This window comes from Rousettus aegyptiacus, unplaced genomic scaffold (genome assembly GCF_014176215.1).
Source record: "Rousettus aegyptiacus isolate mRouAeg1 unplaced genomic scaffold, mRouAeg1.p scaffold_m13_p_5, whole genome shotgun sequence".
In the NCBI taxonomy this organism is placed as follows: domain Eukaryota; kingdom Metazoa; phylum Chordata; class Mammalia; order Chiroptera; family Pteropodidae; genus Rousettus; species Rousettus aegyptiacus.
The window spans coordinates 73,600,480-73,622,836 of record NW_023416308.1 but is presented as its reverse complement, the minus strand read 5'-3'; the positions used below and the strand labels follow the sequence as shown (position 1 = coordinate 73,622,836).

At 56.5% G+C, this 22,357-nt stretch overlaps 2 protein-coding genes across 2 annotated transcripts in view; both read left to right on the top strand.

The window, feature by feature from the left end:
* Positions 1–22,357, top strand: part of CAPN5 (calpain 5) — a 51,510-nt gene that overhangs the window by 8,016 nt on the left and 21,137 nt on the right. The window contains exons 2-3 of the mRNA XM_016161614.2: positions 6,128–6,371; positions 13,143–13,274. Coding sequence (XP_016017100.2) covers positions 6,207–6,371; positions 13,143–13,274 — 297 coding nt within the window. The 5' untranslated portion in view covers positions 6,128–6,206. The remainder of the gene's footprint in view (positions 1–6,127; positions 6,372–13,142; positions 13,275–22,357) is intronic.
* On the top strand, positions 13,285–20,451 carry LOC107519195 (olfactory marker protein). Its single transcript, XM_016161615.2, has one exon. The coding sequence runs from the start codon at positions 18,742–18,744 to the stop codon at positions 19,540–19,542; it is 801 nt and encodes a 266-aa protein (XP_016017101.2). The 5' UTR covers positions 13,285–18,741; the 3' UTR covers positions 19,543–20,451.

The window sequence follows — 22,357 nt, the reverse complement described above, 5'->3', positions numbered from 1 at the left end:
TTCTGAGAGATGGAGGAGGCTCACAGAAGGTCACACAGCCTGTGTATGACAAGGCCAGGCCAAAACGAATGCTCTGACCCAGCTCAGAGCTCCTTCCCTAAAAGTATGTAGTGTCCAGCCGGATGGGGCCAGAGCTATGAGGAGCCCAGAACCGGTGGGATTGGGGTCACCAGATTCAGCCAACCCTTCTGCCCAGGGCCACTGCACTGGCTTTTAGACACATTTTATTGAGGCATAACTCAGCTATAGAACAGTGCATAAGTCACAGGTGCACAGCTCAGTGACCACACCCATCCATGTAGCCACCACCCAGATCAAGGAGCAGCATTACCAGAAATGCCGTCATGCCCCTTTTGGTCACTACCCGTAAAGGCAGCCGCTCTCCTGCCTTCTAGTCGCCATAGATGGATTATGCCTGCTTCTTCGTGTAAATGGAATCGCAGTTTTGCTTTTCTCATTTAATATTATGCTTGTGAGGTCCATCCATAGAGTTTTAAGCAACAATAATTTGTTTATTTTCATTACTGTGTAATAATTCCATTACAACAACATATTTATCCTTTTTGTTGTTGCACATTTGGGTTGTTTCTTGTTTTTAGCTATAACCAACACTGTGATAAAATTCTCGTGCTTGTTTTTGGTGAATATGTGCATGTGTTCCTGTTTAGATAAACCTAGGAGTAGAATCACTGAATGATAGAATATGTGTTTGTTCAGCTTTAGTAGACATGGTCAGATGATTTTGCAAAGTGGTTGTACCAATTTGGGTGAATGGTGGGGGAGCGGGTTTCGCTTTAGCCATTCTGGGGCTTGGTATCTCATTGTGGTTTTAATTTGCATTTCCTTGATGATTAATGAAGTCGAGCACTTTTTTAATGGACTATTTGGGTGTGCTCTTTTTCTTATGTTTTCTTCAAAAATCTTTATTATTTTATTTTTCAGTTAGATTTACAATCTATGTGGACTCGTTTTTGTGTATAGTGGGAGGTAGGGGTCAAGATGAAGCTTTTTCCGTGCGCGTAGCTAGTTGACCAAGCACCATTCACTAAAAGACCATCCTTTCCCCAATGCACTATGGTGTCTCCTTTGTCATAAACCAGGTGTCGTCCTGCTTGCGTCTTCTTTCTGGGCTTTCTGTTTTGTTCCATTGGTCTGTTTTTCTACCCTGTGCCAATCTCACACTGTGCCAATTACCGGAGCTTTGCGGTGGGTCTTGTTAACTGCTAGTGCAAGTTCTCCAGCCGTTCTTCACATGGCCTTGGCTACTCATGGCCCTCTGTCTGCTGGCTTCATTATCCCACCTCTCAGAGGAGAGCCCCCAAGCTCAGCGAGGTCAGATGATTTGTCCCTGCCACACAGCTCTTCCTCCTCAGCACCCTGCCCTCCATGGCTTGGTGTACACTAAAGGTTCCCGCCTACACCACTAGGAACTTAATAACTTTCTTTAAATCAACTTCCTTTTTTCTTATTTCTTAGTAGAAACTGTGTGTCTACTGTAAATGGAAAGTCAGTGTTACTCTCCATAACTACAGAGTAACTGGAAGCATCTTAAAGATCAAGTAAAAACAACAGGAAAATTTATTTAGCTCCAGCCAGGTGCTTTGCCCTGAGCCTGAGGCCCAGTCCCCCCTTGTTAAATAGTTGAGCAAAGGCCATGATGGATTAAAGACTCGCTGAGATCAAATTGAGTTCTTCTCCAGAGAAAAATGGCTGGGAGGTAACTTTTTTAAATGACTTATTTATTGCCACATCAGAGTACCTCCTAAAATGTTAGTAGTATTAACCTGAAGCCCTGCTTTGGGGAGCCCTAATGTGATAAGGAGTCTGGAAGCTCAGAGTCCTGCTAATAAGCCACATATTTCGGGCACGTTCCTTGATGTTCTCATCTACAAAATGGAACTAAAACTCTCTCTTCTCTTTCTGCCTGGCTGTGAGGGCTGCCATGTCCAGGGAGGTGTAGGCTCCCTCCTGCAGCTGCCTCAGCGTGGCCCGCTGCACAACGAGCCCTCTCTGCCCCAGGCACAGCCAGCCTGTCCGCGCTACCTCCGGTAGATCCAGGGAACGGCCTCCTGGAAGGGGATGCACACCGTTTCCCAAGCAAGGACAGAGACTCTGGTAGGGCAGGCCCATGGCAGATGCTGCTTTCTTACTCTGCCACTTAGAGGCTAGAACCAGGTACGCTGATAGGGGTTAGGGACTTGCCCAAGGACACACATCACTAAGTGGTGCACCTGGGACTTGAACTCAGGTCTGACTAACCTGCAGGAAGACTGTGTTCTCTGAGCATTCTGGCAATCCCTCATTCTGATCCAGCTCAGCACCCCATGCTCAGTCTATAGGGCCCCACTGTGCCAGGCCAGGTCTGAATCGCCTTGTAGTTTCCCGCCATGAGCTTTGCTTGAGCTGTTCCCCCTTCCTGGAAAGGCCTCTCTCGCCTAATGGACAGCCAACTTCTGGGGCCAGGCCTCCGTGACAGCTTCCTTGCATTTCTTGCTGGAACCTCTGAAATGGCACATTCTTCATTTTGCTTTGTATCTGTCGGCCACACTAGATCATGAAGTTTCTTGGGGGCCGGAACACTGAATTGTCGTACCTCTCCTGGATGGGGTCTGGAGACCTTGTAGATGTGCCCAGGTGTTGATATTGACATCCCCCAGGGGCACAGTGCCTTAAAGTGTACAAATGTGGTGGTGTCTCATTTGCTCCTCCCAGAGGTCTTGGCGCATCAACTCTTCCTTCCAGAAAAGGACCATTCAGACTAGAGAGTCACCGTGGCCTGTTCAGGGTCACACAGCTTAGGGGGACACTGGGGAACTAAAGCCAAACTGGAGGAGGGCTGGGCTGCAGCACAGAGCTCCAGGGCTGCAGCAGCGCCTCCCCCTGGACAATGAGGGTGTGCGCACCAGCTAGGACTCAGCCTTCAGGATGGGGAAAGGAGAGAGGCCTGGTCTCGCGGAAAGGGGCGGGCCATGGCCTTCGGGAGGTCTGAGAGTAAGTGAGGCTCTGATATGGAAAACTGACCCTCCGTGGGAGTTGCTGCCACTCTTTGAGCCTGTTTTTCCCATCCATGAAGGAATTACGCCTGTATCACCTGTGTTGGTTCGTTCGACACAAATTCACTTAATTGGCCCCCTACCTCCATGTTGGACTCTGGAGATACAGAGAGGAGCTGGACAGGGGTCCTGCCCCAGAGGGCATAGGCTGGACTGGGGAGACGAACAAGTCATGCAAAGGCAGGGTGCAATGCAGTGCCGGAGGCTGAGGGAAGAGCGATGTCGGGCAGGTGGGAGGTGTTTGGGCTGAGTCTTGAAGGTGGCCAGGGGCTCTCCCGGTAGGTATGCACGTGGGGCAGGAGCAGTGTGTGTGAAGACCTTGAGTAAACAGCTTTAGGGAACTGTGAGGAGCTGGAACTCCAGGGTGGAGGATGGGGGGGGCAGTGATGAGGGGCAGGGTGAGATTGACAAGGGGACAGGGATGAGGGCGGGCTGAAGGGTCTCTGGGAAGCTCGGACAGTCCTGTTCGTGCCCGACTCAAACGCAGAGTAAAAAAGTTCTGAGATGGGCAGTGCCACTGCCCTAAGCTCAGGCCCAGAGAGAAGAGGCCCAGTTTTCCTGACTCTGGGTGTGTCCATGGCCTTCCATGGTCATGTCTGGAGCTATGGGGAGAGAGCAAAGCTCACAGGCTGGTGACTCTGCGACCCTGTGGGGGTATTGACCCAATGGATAGTGTAGGAGGTGACCTTGGGGCAGGTGGAGGGCGCAGGAGGGTAGTCGGCATGAGGTGCAGCCTGTGCAAAGGCCGGAGCCAGAAGAGCCGGGCGTTAAGTAGGCCAGGATCAGCCTGGCTGGCAGGAGTGAGAGAGCAGAGATGGATGAACTGGGTCAGACCCTCGGCCAGCCAGGCCCGGCCCAGGTTCTTCCAAGCCCTGGCCCAGCTGAGCTTTCCCCTCTCGACTCCCACCTCCCCAGGAGCAAGCCTTCCCAGCAGTGCTGGCTGCTTTGTGGCCTGGAGGGTCGCCAGAACCCTCATTCTCCAGCAGCCTGGCTGTATGACCTCAGCTAGCTTTCTCTTCCTCCCTGGGCCCTTTGGGCTCTGAACACTGGAATTTCTAGAGCTGATTTCTGGGCTCCTGCTTTCAGCTTCTTTGATCTAATTCTCGCAACTTAAATTGCTTCCTGAGAGGCCCTGCAGAAACCGGAAACGTGATGCTAATGACTCTCCTGGGTGGCTGTGCTCCAGAAGCCCAGGGGCTGGCTCCCCCTTCCCGCTTCTCTTTCCCCTGGTCTCCAAGGCATTGGGGTGAGTGGGAGGGGCCGGGGTTGCTGGCCTTCCTGGGGAGAGGGATGAGCTACCCAACACTGTTTGAAAATACTATACACAAACCTCTAGCCAGGTGGTTTGCACATGGTAGGTGTCAGAGGAATGGAGGCTCTCTCCCAGGAATGAGACGTAGCTTGTCCACTTCTCTTGCCTTTTCCCTCTGGCCTGCTAAGCAGTCTCCGTGGCTCTCGCCTAATTGTAATGGTATCTTCCAGTTATTGAGCCAACATTGCTCCCATTGGGGAAATGAGAAAATGGGGACTCAGAGAGGTTGAGTTCCTTGTTTAAGGCCACACAGCAGGTGAGTGGTGCAGCTTGCACTGGCACGCACATCAGTCTTGCTCTCAAACTACCTCGCCTCAGCTTCTCTCAGGCAGGCTGGGAAGTTGGGACCTGTGTTTGACAGGGTTGCAGTGTTGCCCTTGGCAGGCCCCAGAATGGACAGACTTGGGGAGCGTGGAGCTCTGCCAGCAGCCCAGATGGAGTCTGAGATATGGGGACATAGATGGCGCTGTCAGTTAGGCGACTGGCTGTCCAAGCATCTGTCAGGTCATCTAACGTGTCAGGCCCTGCTGGCTGTTGCTCCTCACCCTACCCTCCCCTCCTGGAGGTTTTTCTGGCCATGTCAATTCTGTCCATGTCCCTTGTGTTTGGCTGGCAAGTGGCTGGCTACAAGATTCAGGGCACTGGGCTCACCTGGACCTTCAGGGGCTGAAGGAGGATGCTGGCATGTACGGCCACCTGCTGTATTAGGCTCTGTGCCTGGGGCTACACATCCAGGAGGACCAAACCAAGTCCTCTGGGGCTTCTGGTCTCATGGTGTTTTTTTGGTCCTGTTCTCTGGGCTGGGGAATCTGGGGGAGGTGTGGGGAAGATGAGTAGCTAAGTTTGGGATTCGTGTCTATGAGGGGCCCGTGGTCCTCATAGGAGGTGGGTCAGTTTGGGGTCCAGGCTAAACACGGGGGTCATCAGCAGGAAGCAGGTGAGTAGACAGACCACCAGGGACCCCATGGGGGAGGGAAGGTCTGGGAGTAGGGAGGGGTCGGAACCAGTGCCAGATGTCCCTGGATCCCAGGAGGAGGAGGCTGTCGAGGAGGGTGAGGCGCAGCTGCTGCATCTGGGAGGCTGTCCTGGGAGAGTGGCTTTGGAGATTGGGAGGTCCTGGAGGCTGGGGGCCGGGGTGCAGATCCTCTGGGGAATTAGGTCATTGGGATTAAGGAGCAATGAGAGTGCTGCCTGCGGACTGGAGACATTTATTCCAGAAATGCTGGAGGGAGGGGGCAAGAGAGGATGAGTGTGAGTGACGGCTGGATGGAGCCCAGGTCAAGGTTTTCCACACACGGCAGAATTGTGCCGGTCTAGACTAAGGGGTGATGGTCCGGAGGAGAGACTTGGAGACAATGCCGCTGCTTTCCTCTGGGTGTGACACCAGCCAGGGAGCTGTGGGTCATCTGGATTCAGCCCGGGGAGGTTTAGGGAAGGCTGGTAAAGCAAGGGAAGTGGGCTGTGGGTACCGACCGACAGTCCTGAGCACCACGTGGTCGTGCCTTTGGCTTGTTGGCTTGTGGGCCTGGTGTCATCTCTAAGCATCAGAAATGAGAGAATTCAGGCTGTGGAGTCAGACCAGTTGGTTGCTGTTCCTGCTCTGTGTGTACCGGCTGCGTGACCCTGGGCAGGCCGCCCCTTGTCCCACCGAGCCTTCATGCCTGACCTGAATGATGGGGATGAGGATGCCCACTTCACAGGGCTGCACTCAGGGTCTCCAGTCCTCAGAAAATGATTATCTTCTTGCCTTCTGTCCTCCCAGGTGCCCCCGGAACCACCCACCCGCCCGCCCAGCCCTCCGCTGCCCCGTCTGGGCCTCCGCTCCCAGGGCAGTGGCCGCCATGTTCTCGTGCATGAAGCCCTATGGAGACCAGAACTACTCAGCCCTGAAGCGGGCGTGTCTGCGCAGGAAGGTGCTCTTCGAGGACCCCAGCTTCCCAGCCACTGACGACTCGCTGTACTACAAGGGCACCCCAGGGCCCGCCGTCAGGTGGAAGCGGCCCAAGGTCAGTGTCTGCCCCGGGCTGGAGCTGAGGCGAGCAGGCCCAGACCCACCCAGGCTCCAGGTGACAGCAGGGTGGCCGGGAGGCCTCATCTGAGGCCCCATCTGAGGTCCCAGGTAGCCTGGAGCGTGGAAGGCCTGATGCTGGGCCTTCCTGCTGTGGAACTGATCTGGACCCGGAGCCAGGAGAACGAGCCTTAGTCCCAGGGCCCATTGACATAAAAATGAGGTGGCATGGATGTGACTTTTTTTTTTTTTTTAATGAAATGTCGAGTAACATTCAAGTGTAAGGAAGTTACTCTGCTGCTTATTATCATAACGATTTTGAAATAGTTATTGGCTGTAAATGAAAAGTATAATGATGATTAATCAACAATAATAGTAGTAAAAAATAATAGTACCTCATAGAGTTGTTGTGAACAGTAAAAGAGATGATTCATGGAGAAGTCTGGCGTGGAGCCTGGCGCCCAGTACGGGCAGCTGTTACAGTCACTATCGAGAGCGGTGAATTATGCAGCATCTGGCTGGCTGCTCCCCCTGCCCGGGCCCTGGTCGCTGAGGCCAGAATGTGTTTAATGGAAGTGCTGGGCCTTGTGGCGTGATTTCATTCTTTTTAACCTTGATTCCTGAGTGTAAGAATGAGTACTCCTTGGGTCCTGGGTGACCATGGGGGAGGCTGCTGGAGGTCACCGCCTCAGGCCTCTCCCCAGTGTCCACCACTGTGCTGGTGACGCTGTGAGAGTTGGTCACACAGGAGGGACTTTAGTGCAGGAGACCGTGCTGTGCCCACGTGCTTGGGGCTGGGAGGAGACTCTGCCCAATAATTGGAGAAGATGTTTGCCAGGAAGGGCTGTGCAGGCGGAAGGCACAGTGCGAAGAAGGCACCAAGGCTTGTTACCCTCAGGCTTCTTTGGGACATGGCAGTGCCGCTGAGCACAGGCCATATGGAGGGGAGCGCTGGGAAGAGGAAGCCAGAGTGGACCCAGCCGATGGACTCCAAGGCTGCAGGAGCCAGCAGGGTGCGACAGGGTCGGATTACAAAGCTCCCTCCAGCCCCCTGGACATTTTTGGAAAGTGAAATTTCGTTTTCCCGTTCCTCTCCTAGGCTATGATCTCAAGTCCTTTCTAACTGAAAACATCCCGTGTATTTTCTTGGCTGGATAAGGAAGGGAAACTGAGGCTGAGAAGGAAAGGAGGGTGCCCCCATTACTCAGGGAGCTGGCAGCAGATCTAGGTTGCGACCCAGGATGCCTGCCACCCCTGGCCCCCCTCCCTGACACCAGATAAAGAGTCCCTTATCCCCATGAGCCACAATAGAATTTCTGTCCCCTGACTCGGTTCTCTGAAACTCCCAGGAACCTCCTGGCCAGGCCTCAAGATTCCCGCCTCTTGGGTCCCCCACTCCCACGCCTTCCTATCTCTCTTTTGTCTGGTGGATGGAGAAGGAGGCCACTCTCAAAGGGCCTTTGTGAGACCTCAGGCTCAAGTAGGTGGAGGGCAGACACTCGAGCTCTCGGCCCTCCTCCCACTCCACCCCCTCGCTGCCCCATCCTCACCCTCTCCTGCCATCACGCAGACATTTTAGATCCAGGCTCTGAAGGAAGCCGGTGAGGCCAGGCTGGGAAAGTTTGGACTTGCTGCCAAATGGCATTTGGAAGAAATGCCAGGCTGGCCGGGCCCAGCAGCCCCCTGCTGTGTGACCCTGGTGGAGTCACCTGCCCTCTCCGAACCTCTTCCCTTGCCAGTTCAGGAGTCCCGCCACCCTGTCCTCTCCTTCACTGCCTTCCTCCTTGCGCTTGGTGCCTGGTCCTCTCTAGACACTGAAAGAGGAGCAGCAGAGCTGCCCCTTCCCTGGATGTGGAGGCTGGTGACAGACAGCATGAGGTGGTTGGTGCTGAGATGGGGATGTCTGAGTGGAGCCCAGGGGTAGGAGCGGGGGATCGGTTCCAGGTTGAGGAGGCGGCTCAAGGCCAGGCATGGCTGAGTGGTGTTGGGTGAGGAGGTGAGACCCTGTGGGCTGTGATGGGTGGTCCATGTGTCAGCAAGCCTGCTGGGTGGCGGTAGGGCCAGTGTGACTGGCAGGCCCTCACTCCACTGACAGGATGGGTGGCTGGTGGAGCAGGAAGTCGGGCCTGGCTTACCTCAGGCGGGTGGGGTGGAACTGGCCCAGTGGGGTGACTGTTAACTCCCAGCTGCTTGGCCCTTGGCCAGTCAGGTGGAACTTTGGCCCGAGGCAGCTGTGTTTCTTTGGAGTCCCACTTCCTGGGTTCTGTGACCTGACTTTACAAATAGAGCAAAAAGCCAACGTTCTCGACAGCCCAGGGGAGGCCCTTCTGCTCTCCCACTCGCCTCCCTCCCCTCTTTAGGGCAGTTGGTGTTGGTGTCGCGGCATCTGTGTTCTTGGGGAACCCCTGAACCAGCCTTGCTACCTGCCGGCCTCCCTCTGTTTTTCTCCCAAAGTGGAAGGAGGAGGCTGGTTTTTGAGCCAGATGGACTTAGCCTTACCTTATGGGAGGTGCGACTTTGAACAAGTCATTTCTTCTCCTTTGGCCCTCTGTTGTCTCATCTGTAAATGGAGAGAATAATTCTTGCCAATTATGGTTCTGGAGGATGAAATGACTTGAGGCCTCTGTGGTGTCACATACATGGCAGGAAGATGACAAATGGGCTCTCTTCTCGCCCGCCTGCCAACGCTGTGTTGGGGACCCAGAGCTGGCCCTGCCTGGGAAGTCCCATCTCTTGTGGACTCTGCAGGTGAGGGGCCGAGCTTCATCTTCCTCGTCCTTGTCTCCACCCAGGGCACCTGCCTCAAGCTCACACCCTCCTCCTCTCCCCCATTGTTTGTTTATTCCTTCCAGTTCAGTAATCATCTGCTGGCCTCCCCAACAGGCCTCTCCAGGGAGATAAGAGAATGGGACTGTCAGTAAGACCTGTGATTCACAGGGAATCCCAGAGGCTGGACGTAAAGGGGCGAGGAGATGGGGAGCTCCCTCCTCTCAGGCCCAGGGCATGAGTGGGATCCCTTCCCATCTCCGCATGGGCAGAGGACCCTCCACCCCCTGTCCAGCACTCTGCCTCCCCTCCTCTCTGGAGGCGAGCCTGCAGGTCCCTTGGTGCAACAAAGAAGGGAACACGTAGGAGTCCTACAAACAGAGTTCCGTTCCGGAATCTTGCAGAATTCTCCCAAAGTGGCCCGCCAGTCCCCAGCCCCATGCCCGGGGCTCGTGCTCCTCATACCAGCACCTGGTCCCGCTCCTTGGCTGTGCAGCACCATAGCTCACTTATGCCACCAAACAGGCAGTTTGCACTGAGGCCAGGACCTGGGCCTCTGCCCTGCCCAGGAATGATCCTCTCCGTGGCATGTGCTCATGGGATGGCCATGCGGGGAGGGGGAGCATGGGCTAGGGAGGCAAATCTGTTGCGGGGTGGGGGGGGGGGAAGGGGGACAACTCCTGAGAACACTGCCCTGGTTCCCATCCCAGGCAGAGGTCCTGCTTCCTTCCTCAGCCTGTCGCCCTGCTTGCTTGTCTGGTTGATTCCTGCTGTGGCGTTAGATTGCAGGAGCAAGGCGACTGGGGTGAACGCGGATGGATGGGGAGGCGGGAGGGGCGGGAGGTGCCCTGGATCCGCTGCCTGCTACACTGCTGTTTGCACACCCAGCCTGGAAACCTGAAGTTCTTGTTATGCCGCTGAGGGAGGTGGTTATGAGCTCTGACCTGTGTCTGGTGGTGCTGGTCTAATGGCTGGGAGGGGCTGAGAGATCACTGCAGGTCCAGGAGGCTGTGCCCCAGAGAGAGGTATGTTGACCAGAGGAGCAGTCACCCTTCAACCCCCACCCCAGCCCTGCGGGGTAACCTGGCCCCAGGCTCACAGCAGGTGTCTGTCCAGTCCAGTCCTGCATGCCACTTCCGTCTCCCTCCCCGGGCTCCCGCCCACAGCCCCAGTGGAACCTGCCAAGCCCTGCTCTTGACAGTGGAGGTGGGCGGAGTCGGGCCCGGGCCCTGCCCTGGAGCTTGCAAGCTGACAGGGAGACCCCAAGACAAAACTCAGTGCGGACAGTGATGGAAAGAAGCACAGGTGGCTAGGAGCCCAGGGGAAGATGGTGACGAGGTGGGAGCTGGATGTGTCTCGGGTGGATGTGGAGTCCCCATTCCCTCTGGAGCCTCTCATGCAGGCTCCGCCGGCGTCACCACCTCCAGGCATCCTCCTCTGATCTCTCTGGATTCCTGCCATCACAGCTGTGTTCTCATGGAGCGTCACAGTCTACTTCCTCCTCCAGGGCCCTGCCTGTGGGCTGGGGTCCTCCTTGACGCGCACTGCGCTCTGGTCCTACCTGGTGGCCCAAGAGAGGTGGAAAGACAAGCCCTGTCTTGAGAACCCTGGCCCTTTGGTGGTGAGGGTGAGAGTCTGGGTTGTCCTTGACTCGTCGGTCTCATTTCTATATAGTGAGACCTCCTACACTAGGCTAAGGACAGGTGCAGGGGTTGAGTGAAGGAATGGTGGCTCGTCACTCATAAATCCTAGTCCACCTGGAGGCTCTGGAGCTGACTGCCTGAATTGGAATCTCAGTACACCTCTTCCTAGGTGGCCCTGGGCAAATTTCTTAACCTCCCTGTGCCTTGGTTTCCTTACCTGTAAAATGGGGATGCTGACAGTACCCGTCTTACTGGGTTGTTTTGCACAGTGCCAGGTGATTGTTCCACTCATGGTACCCCAAGGTGGCCTCTGGACTCCAAGACAGGCTCCAGGTGCCACCATCCTCAAGTAGTTTCTCTCGGTTAGAGCTGGTGAGCCTGGCAGTGGGGACTCGCTCAGACTGCCACCTCCTCTCTGCTCCTCCCAGGCTGGTGGGTTTGCCCCCGGTCCCTGTTCTGCCACAGTGAGTCAGGGCAATGCTGGTCCTCGAACCTGGTGGGCCTCCTGACTCTTGAGCTCAGTCTCTGCTTCTCAGGGTCAGGGTTGGTGTCTGGGGCCAGAGCCCTGTTCTGGGCTGAGACAGTTGCTGCTCCACGGGGAAGAGCGGTCTGGGCGGGGAGCCCAGCAGACCTCACTTCTGTCCTGTAGGTTTGCTTACTTGCCTCGTGACCTCAGGCCTCACTGCCTCCTCCTGAGCTTTAGTGTCCTCCTCTGTGGAATGGGCGGTCTTGTCTCTCTGTCCAGGGCCCTGGCTGGGAGGATCCGCTGGGAAGGAGCACCTCGGGGGTCTCTGCTGCAGACCCTGGTGACGCCAGGCAGCGGCTGTCTTTCTTCCCATGGTGGGCTGTGGCTGGGGCCCTCCAGCTATGAAGCCCCCCTCCACTCCTGTCCTGCCTGCCCTTCCAAACCCGAGGGAGGCAGGTGCTGAGTCATGGGTGTGACCGGCTCAGGGTGCTGGGCTGGGAGATAAGATGACAGCAGTAGGGAGCGGGGCTAGGCTTCCTGACAGTGGCCTCACAGGGTTTCCGTGGCCTGGGATCCTATTCCTGCAGGCTCTGCTCTGGGGAAGCTGCCTTGCAGCTTGGCCCTGAAGACCCATCTAGACCTGCTCATGTCCTTAGGGGAGTGATGGCTCTCAATGCGGCCCTGCAAAACACTGGTTTTCCCAGGCAGAGATGGCAACAGGGATTCCAGATACCTAAGTGAGAACGGCTAGCCCTTTGCCATTTTCCCCTGCAAGCGCTTTGCCTCCATGAGTTATAGAGCTCTTATACAGTTCTGCAAGCATAATAATCTACCTCCTTTGTGCAGGGCAGGGAATGGAGGCTCAGAGAGGTTGAGTCACTGACCCAAAGTTGCACAGCCAGTAAAGGGGAGCGGGAATTTGAATTCTGTCTTCCTGACTCTGCTACTCTCTGCTGGTCGCCTGCAGTAGGACTTCAGTGGCTCTGTTGGGATTGAACTAGCTTGGGAGCACCTGCCGAAGTGGAGACAGGCCCATGCTATGCGGCTGGGGCATGTTATTCCACTTCTCTGGCCCTCGGTTTGCTCATCTGTAAAGTGAGCACAGTGCACACCTCTCAGGACCATGGTGAGGACTGAGCGTAGTGCCAGCAGGATGCCTGGCACTGGGAGGGCATCTCTCAGTGTTTACTTCCCCCACCTCCCACTGTAGACCCTCTCGGGGAGCAGGCACTCTCCCTCAGCTCTGTGGGGTGGAGATGCGGATCAGCCAAGGGGAGGGGCCTGGGGTGGGCCCTCTGGGAGCTCTATGGGTGTCTGCTCGGCGTGACGTTTGCTTTCTGTGTGCTCTTGACAAGTCACTGCCCTCTCTGAACTTTCACTCCTTGTCCATTGAATGGAATAGCAGTGCCACGCTCCTCAGGCGGATGAGGGTCAGATGAGATAGCCTGAGGACGGGCCCACACGGGGCCTGGCACGTCAGCTCCCTGATGCTCCTCGCCCTCTGCACTCATCACACGTGCTTTGGGTCTGTGTTTCCGCCCTGCACCCTTCACCCTGCTTCGTGGCCGTGGGCCCCTGAGGGCTGGATGGCGTGGGCACTGCAGGGCTGCTGGTGCTGAAGAAGGACGTGTTGGTCAGGGAAGGATGTGCAGGGCAGGAGGGGGGCGGTGGCCCAGGGTCCAACCCCTTGAAGTCCATCCACAGCACTGGTTCATTGCGGAGGCTTTGGCAGAAGAGCAGAGCTCCTCAGCCAGGCGAAGGAAAAGGGCCTTCCAGGCAGCACCTGGGGGAAACTGGGTTTGGGGAAATCGACTGGCCGTGAGGGGACCCCGGTCTGCAAGGGGAGACAGGTGAATCTCCACGCTGACCGCAGGGTCTCTTGGCTTCTCCGCAGGACATCTGCGAGGACCCCCGCCTCTTTGTGGACGGCATCAGCTCCCACGACCTGCACCAGGGCCAGGTGGGCAACTGCTGGTTCGTGGCGGCCTGCTCGTCGCTCGCCTCCCGAGAGTCACTGTGGCAGAAGGTGAGGCCCGGGGGTGGAGGGATCACCAGGGAATGTGAACTCAGCCCGCAGCCCTCGCTACCTGACAGGGGAGATGCAGCCTGACTTTGCGGATGAGACTGTGGAAACCTGTGTAGGAGCTGGGGTGGGGGGAAACCGAGGCTCCCAACATTGGCCTTCCCCTCACCTGCCAGCTTAGGATCCCTGGGCTGGGTGCTGGGAATCTGTGTAACTCCCAAGGGGATTTATATGTGTCCCCTCCCCACTGTGGGGGCTCACAGTGTCCCTGGAGCCACTTGGCACAATGTACCTAAAAAATGTGGAAGCTGCCTGAATCATGTACAGTGTGCCGAGATCACTAACTGGGCCTCAGGAGACCCCTGCCAGCACAAGTGGTGTGACGTGGCCAGTTCTTGCCGTTCTCTGGGCCCTGATTTTCTCACTTGTTCAGTGGGAGTGACCCATGATTCATGGTTCCAAGCTGCTGATGTTCTAGACCAGTGCCAAAGGGTTTAGATTGCAAAGGATAAGCTCTAGGCTCTGGTCCTGGCACTTTGCCCTCTTGTGGCAGCACTTGGTAGTGCAGCCCTTAAACCAGACCCCCACAGCCTCCCTTCCTGTGGAGGCGGGAAGGCTGGAGTGGAAGCTGGACTTGTGCTCTCTAAAGGATTATGGGCAGGGATTGCATCCTGGGTTTCCATGCCAACAAATACAAGTCATTGCCTCTTTCTCATCCCTGCCCTTCCTGCTCTTCCTGTAGGGGTGAGCTTAGAACTGCGCATCTCAGTCTTACAAGCTTAGGTACGAGCCCCAGCCTCACCATTTGGTAGCTTTATAAATAGCTTCAAGTTACTCATCCAAAAAATTCAGGATATCAGGGTGGCCCCCTTCTCAGGGAGTTGTGAGGGTGAAAGGAGACACTGTACTTAAAGGACCTTGCTCAGTGAATGATAGCTGGGTTCCAGTGTTATGATAATTAATATTCACAGATAGTAGTGAGTACTCTTATGTCAGCAGGACACAAGGAGCAGAGCGAGTGTGTTCTTGTCCTCTGATACATCCCTCAGCCATCAGAGGGAGCTGTGCCCTTGGCTGAGGCTGGGACTGTGGTGGAGCCATGATGTCATGTCTTCTGAATGGAATGTGACCCTCAGAGCCACCCCTGTTTGGGCATCCTCAGGGCCTGGCCTCTGATGGGTCTGTGGGATTGGGATAACTGCAGGCTGTAGGGCCCTTGCAAAGGCCACTGCTGCATCCCGTAGACGCAGGTAGTCATGGGGCATCCTAGCTAGGAGGGCCTCAGAGAGCCACGCGTGGGATCATTTCACTCGTGGGCTTCAAGGCCCAGAGAGGATCGGGGCCCAGGGCTGTTCTCCAGATGTAGGGCTGTCCTCATCTTTCTGCCTCCAGATTCCAAACCCCTTCTCTGAGCCGAGAACAAGGTCCCCTGCCTCTGAGTCCCACCATCAGCGAAGTCAGGGCTCAATGTAGGGCTGGAGGTGGCGATGGGAATCCTATAGTGCTGGCTCCACACCCCCCATGCTGCCTTATAATTGCCTGTTTTTCTGTGGTCTCCCCTCCCAAGTGAGTTCCCCATGGGCAGAGCTAGACCAACTTATGTCTTCCTGCTGAGCCCAGCAGGAGCCTGGCACAGAGAAGGCTCAAGAAAGTTTTGAGAATGGAGCCCCTCCCCAAATTGTCAGACTCAGCTACTGGCCAGCAGTCTCACTCCTGTAGGCCTCCTGCTGTGTCCCCTCCTGAGGAATGGGCTGTCTGGTCATTTGTAGGGAGGAGCTTCAGCTTGCTCCTGCCCTGGGCCTGGCCCCTGCTGGTCCCCTGGTATAGCTCCTCATCTTGCCAGTGAACCTAGAACCTGCAGGGGAGGCCTGTCATTGATGTAGTATGACTGGCAGCCCTGTGTTTGTCTCTGGGCCGAAGGTTCCTCTTGCAGGGCGTTGGGGCACCTGGTTTGGCTGGAGGCTTCGAGGGCCAGGAGGCTGATCTCTAGGAGCTTGTATCCTCCGGAGGCTGCAGCAGGGTGGGGTGCTCTGGACTAATTACATTCTGCCTCCTGGTGCTGCTGTGGTGACAGCCCCTGGGTACCGAAAGGAGGCACGAGGCCCTGGGGAGCTCATTACTGTGCCTTACCTCCCCTCCTGTCCCTGCTGACCGGTCCCTGTTTGTTGTCACCCCTCACCTCTGGGCCTGTTGCCCTGCAGGGCCTCCCCTGCCCCACCCTGTTTTCTCAGGAGAACGGGAGTGCTCAGGCTGACCTGCACCCCTACTCTTTCCACCCACCTCACTCTGGGGGTGCTGAGCCTCTGATGCGGGGCTCACACTCTCAGCACACATGCCTCCTCCTCCAGGAAGCTACTCCTGTACCTTTAGTTCTTGATGCAGCCTGGGGCCGATGATTTGAAGCCAGCCAGACCTGGGTCCCTTGCTAGCTGTCTGACCTTGGGCAGGTCACATTCCTTCTCTTGGCCTTTCTGGTTCACAGGGTTGCGAGAGGATTAAAGGCACCTGTGGGGGGCAGGCCCCACTGCATAAGGGGCAATCCGCACCTGTTAACCCGTGACCCCCACCCTCTGGGTTCCCATCTATTTCTCTATTCTGCCAGACACCTCTCAGCAGCAAGTCTCCCCCGCCATGAGACCCCTCCCAACTGACTGTGCGTTCCCCCAGGGCAGGGCAGTAGACTTTGGGTAGACCAGAAATCAGGATGTGATAGTAGGGTGGAGCATTTGCCTAGGCCTGGCCTGGCCCCAGCCACGGGAGTTCACCTCCCCCAGAGCCTGGCGCAGCTCCGGGCATGAGGGCAGGCCTAAGCCACGGGGTGCCCAGCCCGGGGAGGGTGGTGGTCAGCTGTGCCCTGGCCGTAGGAAGCAGAAGTGAGAGCAGAGTCCCAGTGGAGTGCCTAGGTGTCTGAGAGTCAGTGCTGGGGGTGGGCAGTGCTGGGGTGGGGCCTGGAGGAGGCACCTGGTGGCAGGACCTGGCTGTCTTTTGGTTCCACTTAACTGTTCCCCATCTGGCCTCTGCCCCTCTTGTGTGAGCAGTCCGTGCCCTTTAGCTATATAGCAGTGTACTCACCACATGTTAATTGAGCTCCCGCTATGCCCCAGCACCATTCTAGTTACTGGGGACAAAAGATTTGAAAAAATACAAAGTCATTGAAGGTTTTCTTTACCCAGAAACAACCAGTGTTAAGAATTTTCTATATTTCTTTCTAGTCTTTTTTCCATTGGGGGTTAAAAGAGCTGTTTGCTTAGTCGTTTTGTTTTTTCGATACAATTTTTGCATTCATTTATGCAAGTTTCTTCTCTCCTCTGTCATTCCTACATCCAAGCTTTGGTGGACCCTCTCAAGGCATCTCGTGGCTGAGCAAAGGTCCATGGATGGCAGAGGACCCAGTCCCACCTACAGCCTTCTGCCTCCCCCTTCTTCCCTTCCTTCCTCTCTCTGGCTGGCTCTGGTTCCCACTAACCCCCACCTCTCCTGCCCTGTCTGTCTGTGAGGCCCAAGCCCCGGTAACAGCTTCCGCCTCAGCCTCCTCGTGCAGATCTGTAACCCCCTGCTCAGGCTGAAACCAGGCTCTCCTCAGGGCTATGTGGCCCTTGGATCCCCATCAGTAGAAGCTGAACACCTCCTCGCCATGTCCTGCAGACTCAGAGACGAGGCAGGCATTTTCTTCCCTCAGTGCTTCTTCCAGATGGCACCCTCCCCATATAAACCCCTACAGGCTCCTGCCCTTTGCCCTCCCCCCAGCCCCGCACACCTTATCACCACACCCTGCCCTCATCACCCCAGCTTCAGTTCTTGGCAACATCTCTATCAGCTGTCACTCTCGGTCGCCTTGAACTCCTTCTGTTCCCATGGCAGCCACAGCCTGCACCTAGGTCTGCTCTCCCTACAGGTCCTCAACTGGCAGATCAGTCTGTCTGGCCTCGCCTTCCAGGCATCTGCCTCGCTCTTCCACCCCGACACAGTTGTCCCTAAACCACATTTTGACCTTGGTCACGGACTATGCTCTCTCCCCATCTACCCATCTTCTTCCTGTTGTCCTTGGCCTTGGACCCCATGGCTCATAACATTGACTATTCTCTCACCATTCATTCATTCATTTGTTCATCCATTCAACAAGCAGTATCTGAGGCTCTCCCATGCGGCTGGCTCTGTTCTAGGCACTGGCTTAAAGTGAAAAACAAGGCAGACATGGTCTCTGCCCTCTCAGGGCTTACGGTGTAGTGAGCGGGGAGATATCACGGACAAAAACAAATGTGCAAATAAAAAGCAAAATTTAGTTCTGGGAAGGAAAGAAACACTTCTTATGAAGGAAAGAGAAGCTTCCCCAACAGTAACTCCTCAGCCATGTTGTTCCCCTCTCCTCTGCCCCTCCTGCTTCAAAGTTAAAGGTTTTGTGGGAGTCAGGCGCTTTCACGTCTGTGTTCTGTGATTCGCTCAGGCGCTGCGGGGGAATTGCTGCCAACAACCCCCAAAACTGACCCCAGCGCTCAACAGGACCAGGTGTTCTGTTCCCCCTTTGGCCCCGCTGCTGTTTACGTAGTTCAAGATCCCACCGACTGACCTAGCCTTTACCTAGCAGGTGACTGCTCGTGTCCACTAGACCCATCGGCTTGTTTTCAGGTGTAACACGTTGGCTCAGGCCTCTGTCCTCTCTTCTGTGTGCGTGTGGCGTGTCATGGCAACTTCCCCTCTCTCGCACCTCCCACTGTACTCACATACTCCATTTGCCCACATAGAATAGCTGAGCTCCTAGTTCTGCCCGAGGTACTGGGGATATAGACGTTTGTCAGATTCTTTCTCGGCCTCAAGTCTCCTGGGAGAAACTGAGGATTGATACGGGTAGAATAAGAGGTGGGGTTTTAGTAAGAGAAGAACCTGGGCACGTGGCTGCCATGTGGTGCAGAGTTGAGGCAGAGCTAGCAGACAAGGATCATCGGGGCCAATGATCCTCCATACACAGTCCCTGGACCAGCAGCAGCATCACCTAGGAGAAATGCAAATTCCCAGGCCTCCTCAGAGACCTATTAAATCACAAACTCTGGGGGTGGGAGCTAGCTGTCTGTGTTTTACGTCCTGCCGGTGATCCTGATGCTCACTAAACCTTGAGAACAGGGGTCTAGGTCAGAGATGACGGTGGCTGGGCTGTGGCCCTGGCAGTGGGTATTGGTGGTGGTGCTTGGGGGATTCTCAGGGTATCTGGGAGGCAGAATCCACAGGCCTTGACAACTGGGTGTGGTGGGTGAGGGAGAGGCTGAGTCAGGGATGGCTCCAAGGTTTGGCTTGGGTACTTCAGATTTCAAATCAGCAGGCCCCTCTGGTCCTTGTTCCCCCCGCCCTCCTGCTGGGGGGTCGTCCAGGCTCTCCTTCCATGCCTCCAGTGAGGGCCTGCTCCCCACCTCCATCCCCTCTACGGCCTGGATGCAGTGCTCCCTTCTTCATAAACAAGTGAGCTCCGAGCCCATCCATGGAGGTGGTAGTCAGGGTGGTTGCCACAGCAATTGACATCAGCGGTCTAGTCCCCGAGGAGCCTGTCACCCTCCTGCCTGCTTGCAGTGCCTCCATTAGCGCTTCTGCGAAGAGTGGAGAGGAGGCATTTGGGGACTTCCACCCTCATACACATCCCACTTTGAGAACTGGGTGGGGCTGGAAAGGACCAGTGGCCAAGAGGTGTCAGGGTAGGCGGGGCCCCTCTTCGGTGGCCTCTTGCCTTGGCTGCGAGGCCCCAGCACACTCGGCTCCCAGGCGTCCTCAGAGGCAGCAGCAGCAATTGGCCATGGCGGAGGATGGGCCGAAGCAGCCCCAGCTCACCATGCCGCTGGTCCTGGACGAGGACCTGACCAAGCAGATGCGGCTGCGCGTGGAGAGCCTGAAGCAGCGCGGCGAGAAGCGCCAGGATGGCGAGAAGCTGCTGCGGCCGGCCGAGTCCGTGTACCGCCTTGACTTCGTCCAGCAGCAGAGGCTGCAGTTCGAGCGCTGGGACGTCGTGCTGGACAAGCCGGGCAAGGTCACCATCACGGGCACCTCCCAGAACTGGACGCCCGACCTCACCAACCTCATGACGCGCCAGCTGCTGGACCCCGCTGCCATCTTCTGGCGCAAGGAGGACTCGGATGCCATGGATTGGAACGAGGCTGACGCCCTGGAGTTCGGGGAGCGCCTGTCGGAGCTGGCCAAGATCCGCAAGGTCATGTACTTCCTCATCACCTTCGGCGAGGGCGTGGAACCCGCCAACCTCAAAGCCTCCGTGGTCTTTAACCAGCTCTGACAGCAGCTGCTCCTTGCTGCTCCCTGCTCTCGCCCACCTGCCCTGTCCCCTGCCTGTGCCCTCTTCCCCAGGTGTGTATTTGGGGACATTTTTCTAGTTGTTGGCCTGGACTGAGCTTGGCCAGGACCCCCTCAGCCTGCATCTTTCCTCGTCTCCTTTCGCCGGCCCTGGCACTCCTGCTGACGAAGAAAAAAGATACAAGCCTCTGTAGTTAGAAGCTGAACTGGCTACCGCTGCTTCTGCTGTAGGCCACAGGCTGGGGCTAGTGCAGGAGGATGGAGGGGCCATGGTATCTGCCTTCTATCCGTCTCATCGTCATTGTCATCATCTAGAGAGAGAGAGACTGAAGGAGAGCAGGAGAGAGACAGACGCAGACAGAGAGAGAGAAATCCAAAGAACCAGCCATCAGGCTTCCTCTGGAGACAGGCAGACGGAGACGGCAGAGCAGCCTCCTTGGGGAATCCAGTAAACAGGCATTTGCTGCCCACCTGGCCACAGCGCCCTTTGTCTGGAGGTGAACACCCAGCCTAGGGATCCAGGAAGGCGCTGGTCCTGGCGCGGGCCTGGCAGGGTCCCACGATGCCTCTGGGGCCCTCAGGACATCGGGCAGGGTGGCGGTGGGTGTTGGTTTGAGCAGTGGTGGGTGCCCGGCATGTGGAGGCTGTGCAGTCCGACTCTCACTCTTCTGAGAATGACCTCAGGTGGGGAGAAGTGAAGGGGGCATAAAAAAGTCACATAGAAATGTATCTATTTATACATATACGTATATGTTGAGAGAGAGAGCATGCTCTATTCATTTGGATATATTCTAGAGGCTGTCCTGCCCCACAGACAAGTCTGATTTTAGATAAACTACTGTATAATTGCCCAGCTGGTTCATGGGTGGCCCTTAGCGCAGGGGCTTGTTCAGATTGACCTGGGGAGACGGGGGTGGGGGGGGGGCACGTTCCTGAGCTGGGAGACTGAAGTTCATCCAGTGAAGTGGGAACAGTGTAGTAAAGGGGTTTCTCTCTGCCAGATGAAAGCTTGATAGAGGGGTCCATAGCCCTGGAGATGCGGACAGTAGGTTCTCTGGGGCCTCAAGTGTCCCCTGTTGGGATGTCAGGCTTCTTCTAGTTCAATAGTCAGAGAAAGTTAGTGTTTCATCTGGGGGCATTTCTAGCATCTTCGGTGGAGCCTAGGGGTGGGGTGGTGCAGCCTGGTAGGGCCGTTGTGGCCGCCGATGCTCAGAAGTGGGCTGGAGGTGGCTGTGTGCAGCGACAGCAGAACACTGGCCTTGGCGGCCACAGGGCACAGCCCACTCACCCAACAGGAAACCGAGAAATGATTATCAGCAGACTCAGCTTCAGCGCACCCCACCCCCCGCCACCTCCAAGCCTCACTGCTCTTCAGAGCACCCTAGGCCCAGCGAGCCCCCTTTGAGAGAGGGGAGAGACCTGCCTGGCATCAGCTGAGGGTACCTCAGGAAGTGCCGCCAACACCCTGTCTCAAGACCAGTCCTGGTTTCTGTCAGGGTCATGCCCGTGACATTTCCCTCATGAAGCAGGGGAGCGGGGTGAGGGGCGGGTGGTGCCGGGAACAGATGCACTGAGAGAGATGGAGGGTCAGTGCCATCCCCACTGGCCGGGGCTGCGGGGAGGGCAGGCCCCCGCTTCGGAGGCGTGCACGCAGGAGCAGGTGTGGGAGTCTGGGTTCTTTAGGCGGGAGATTGGCTGTGGTGTGAGCTGGGTCCTCTCTAACTTGCAGCTCTGGCCTGTGCTGGGATGTGCTTAACGTCCTGGCACTGCCTGCCTTGCTTTCCCACTGACCACTGGGGAAGGCCAGACCCCCAGGGACGGCTCTGCCCTCTGCCTCTTTGCTTGACCTCTCCTTGCAGCCAGGGGGACCCTCTTGGTGCAGACTGCCTATACCCCCACGCTGCTCCACCACATCCTCCCTGTGAGTGCCTCTGCCTTGCTCTCTCTGTCGCTCCAATAAAACCTGTGTTCCCCTGCCTCAGGTGGTGTGTAGTCTCTCGCTGTGACCCGCCCCCACGCCTTCAGGGGCTCTGACTTAGCCCCACCCCCTCAGCCCTGAGCACCTAGGCTGCCGCCTGCCCTGCCCGGGAGTTCTCCCACACTCCCAACCCCTCCTCCTGCCGCTTTAGAGGATGAGGCCCAGAGCAGTCAGGTGAGTGGCCCAAGGTCAGGCACCAGTTTGGAGTTTAGAACTAGGTCTCTGACACCCAGCCAAGAACTGACACACAGACAGGTTTTTCTCCAGTGGTCCCCAGACCAGCCTTTGTAGGGGGCATGGAGAAAGTCATGCTGAGGGCCAGGGGAAGGCTCCATCTGGTCCTCTGCCAGTCGGGCCCAGAGGACATGGGTGGGGACACACCAAGCCATGCTCAACCTTGCAGGAAGGCCGGGCAGGGGGAAGACGGAACAGAGGAGTAGCCAAGGTGGCGGGGACTGGGGGGTGGTCAGGCCTGTGCTCAGGTTTCATCTGGCTTGGGTCACCAATTTGCTGTTTGTCCTCAGGCAGCCCTTGGCCCTCTCCCAGCCCCAGACTCTCTAGAAGGAACAACCTGGTTCTGTGAGTCCTTTCCAGCCCTGTCCTGCCGACGAGAAAAGACAGATATTGCTATAGCACCTTGTGCTCCACTTAACCCTTCAAGCTTTCTCTAGTTCACTCAGTTTTTGGACAGAGAGGACAGAGGCCCAGAGGAGGAGGTGGCCTGCCCAAAGTCACAGCGTGTGGAAGGGCCAGAGAGGGTGTGTGTGGACCAGGATCTAGGTCCACGGACCTTTGGCCCCATGACACTGGTCCCCTCGGA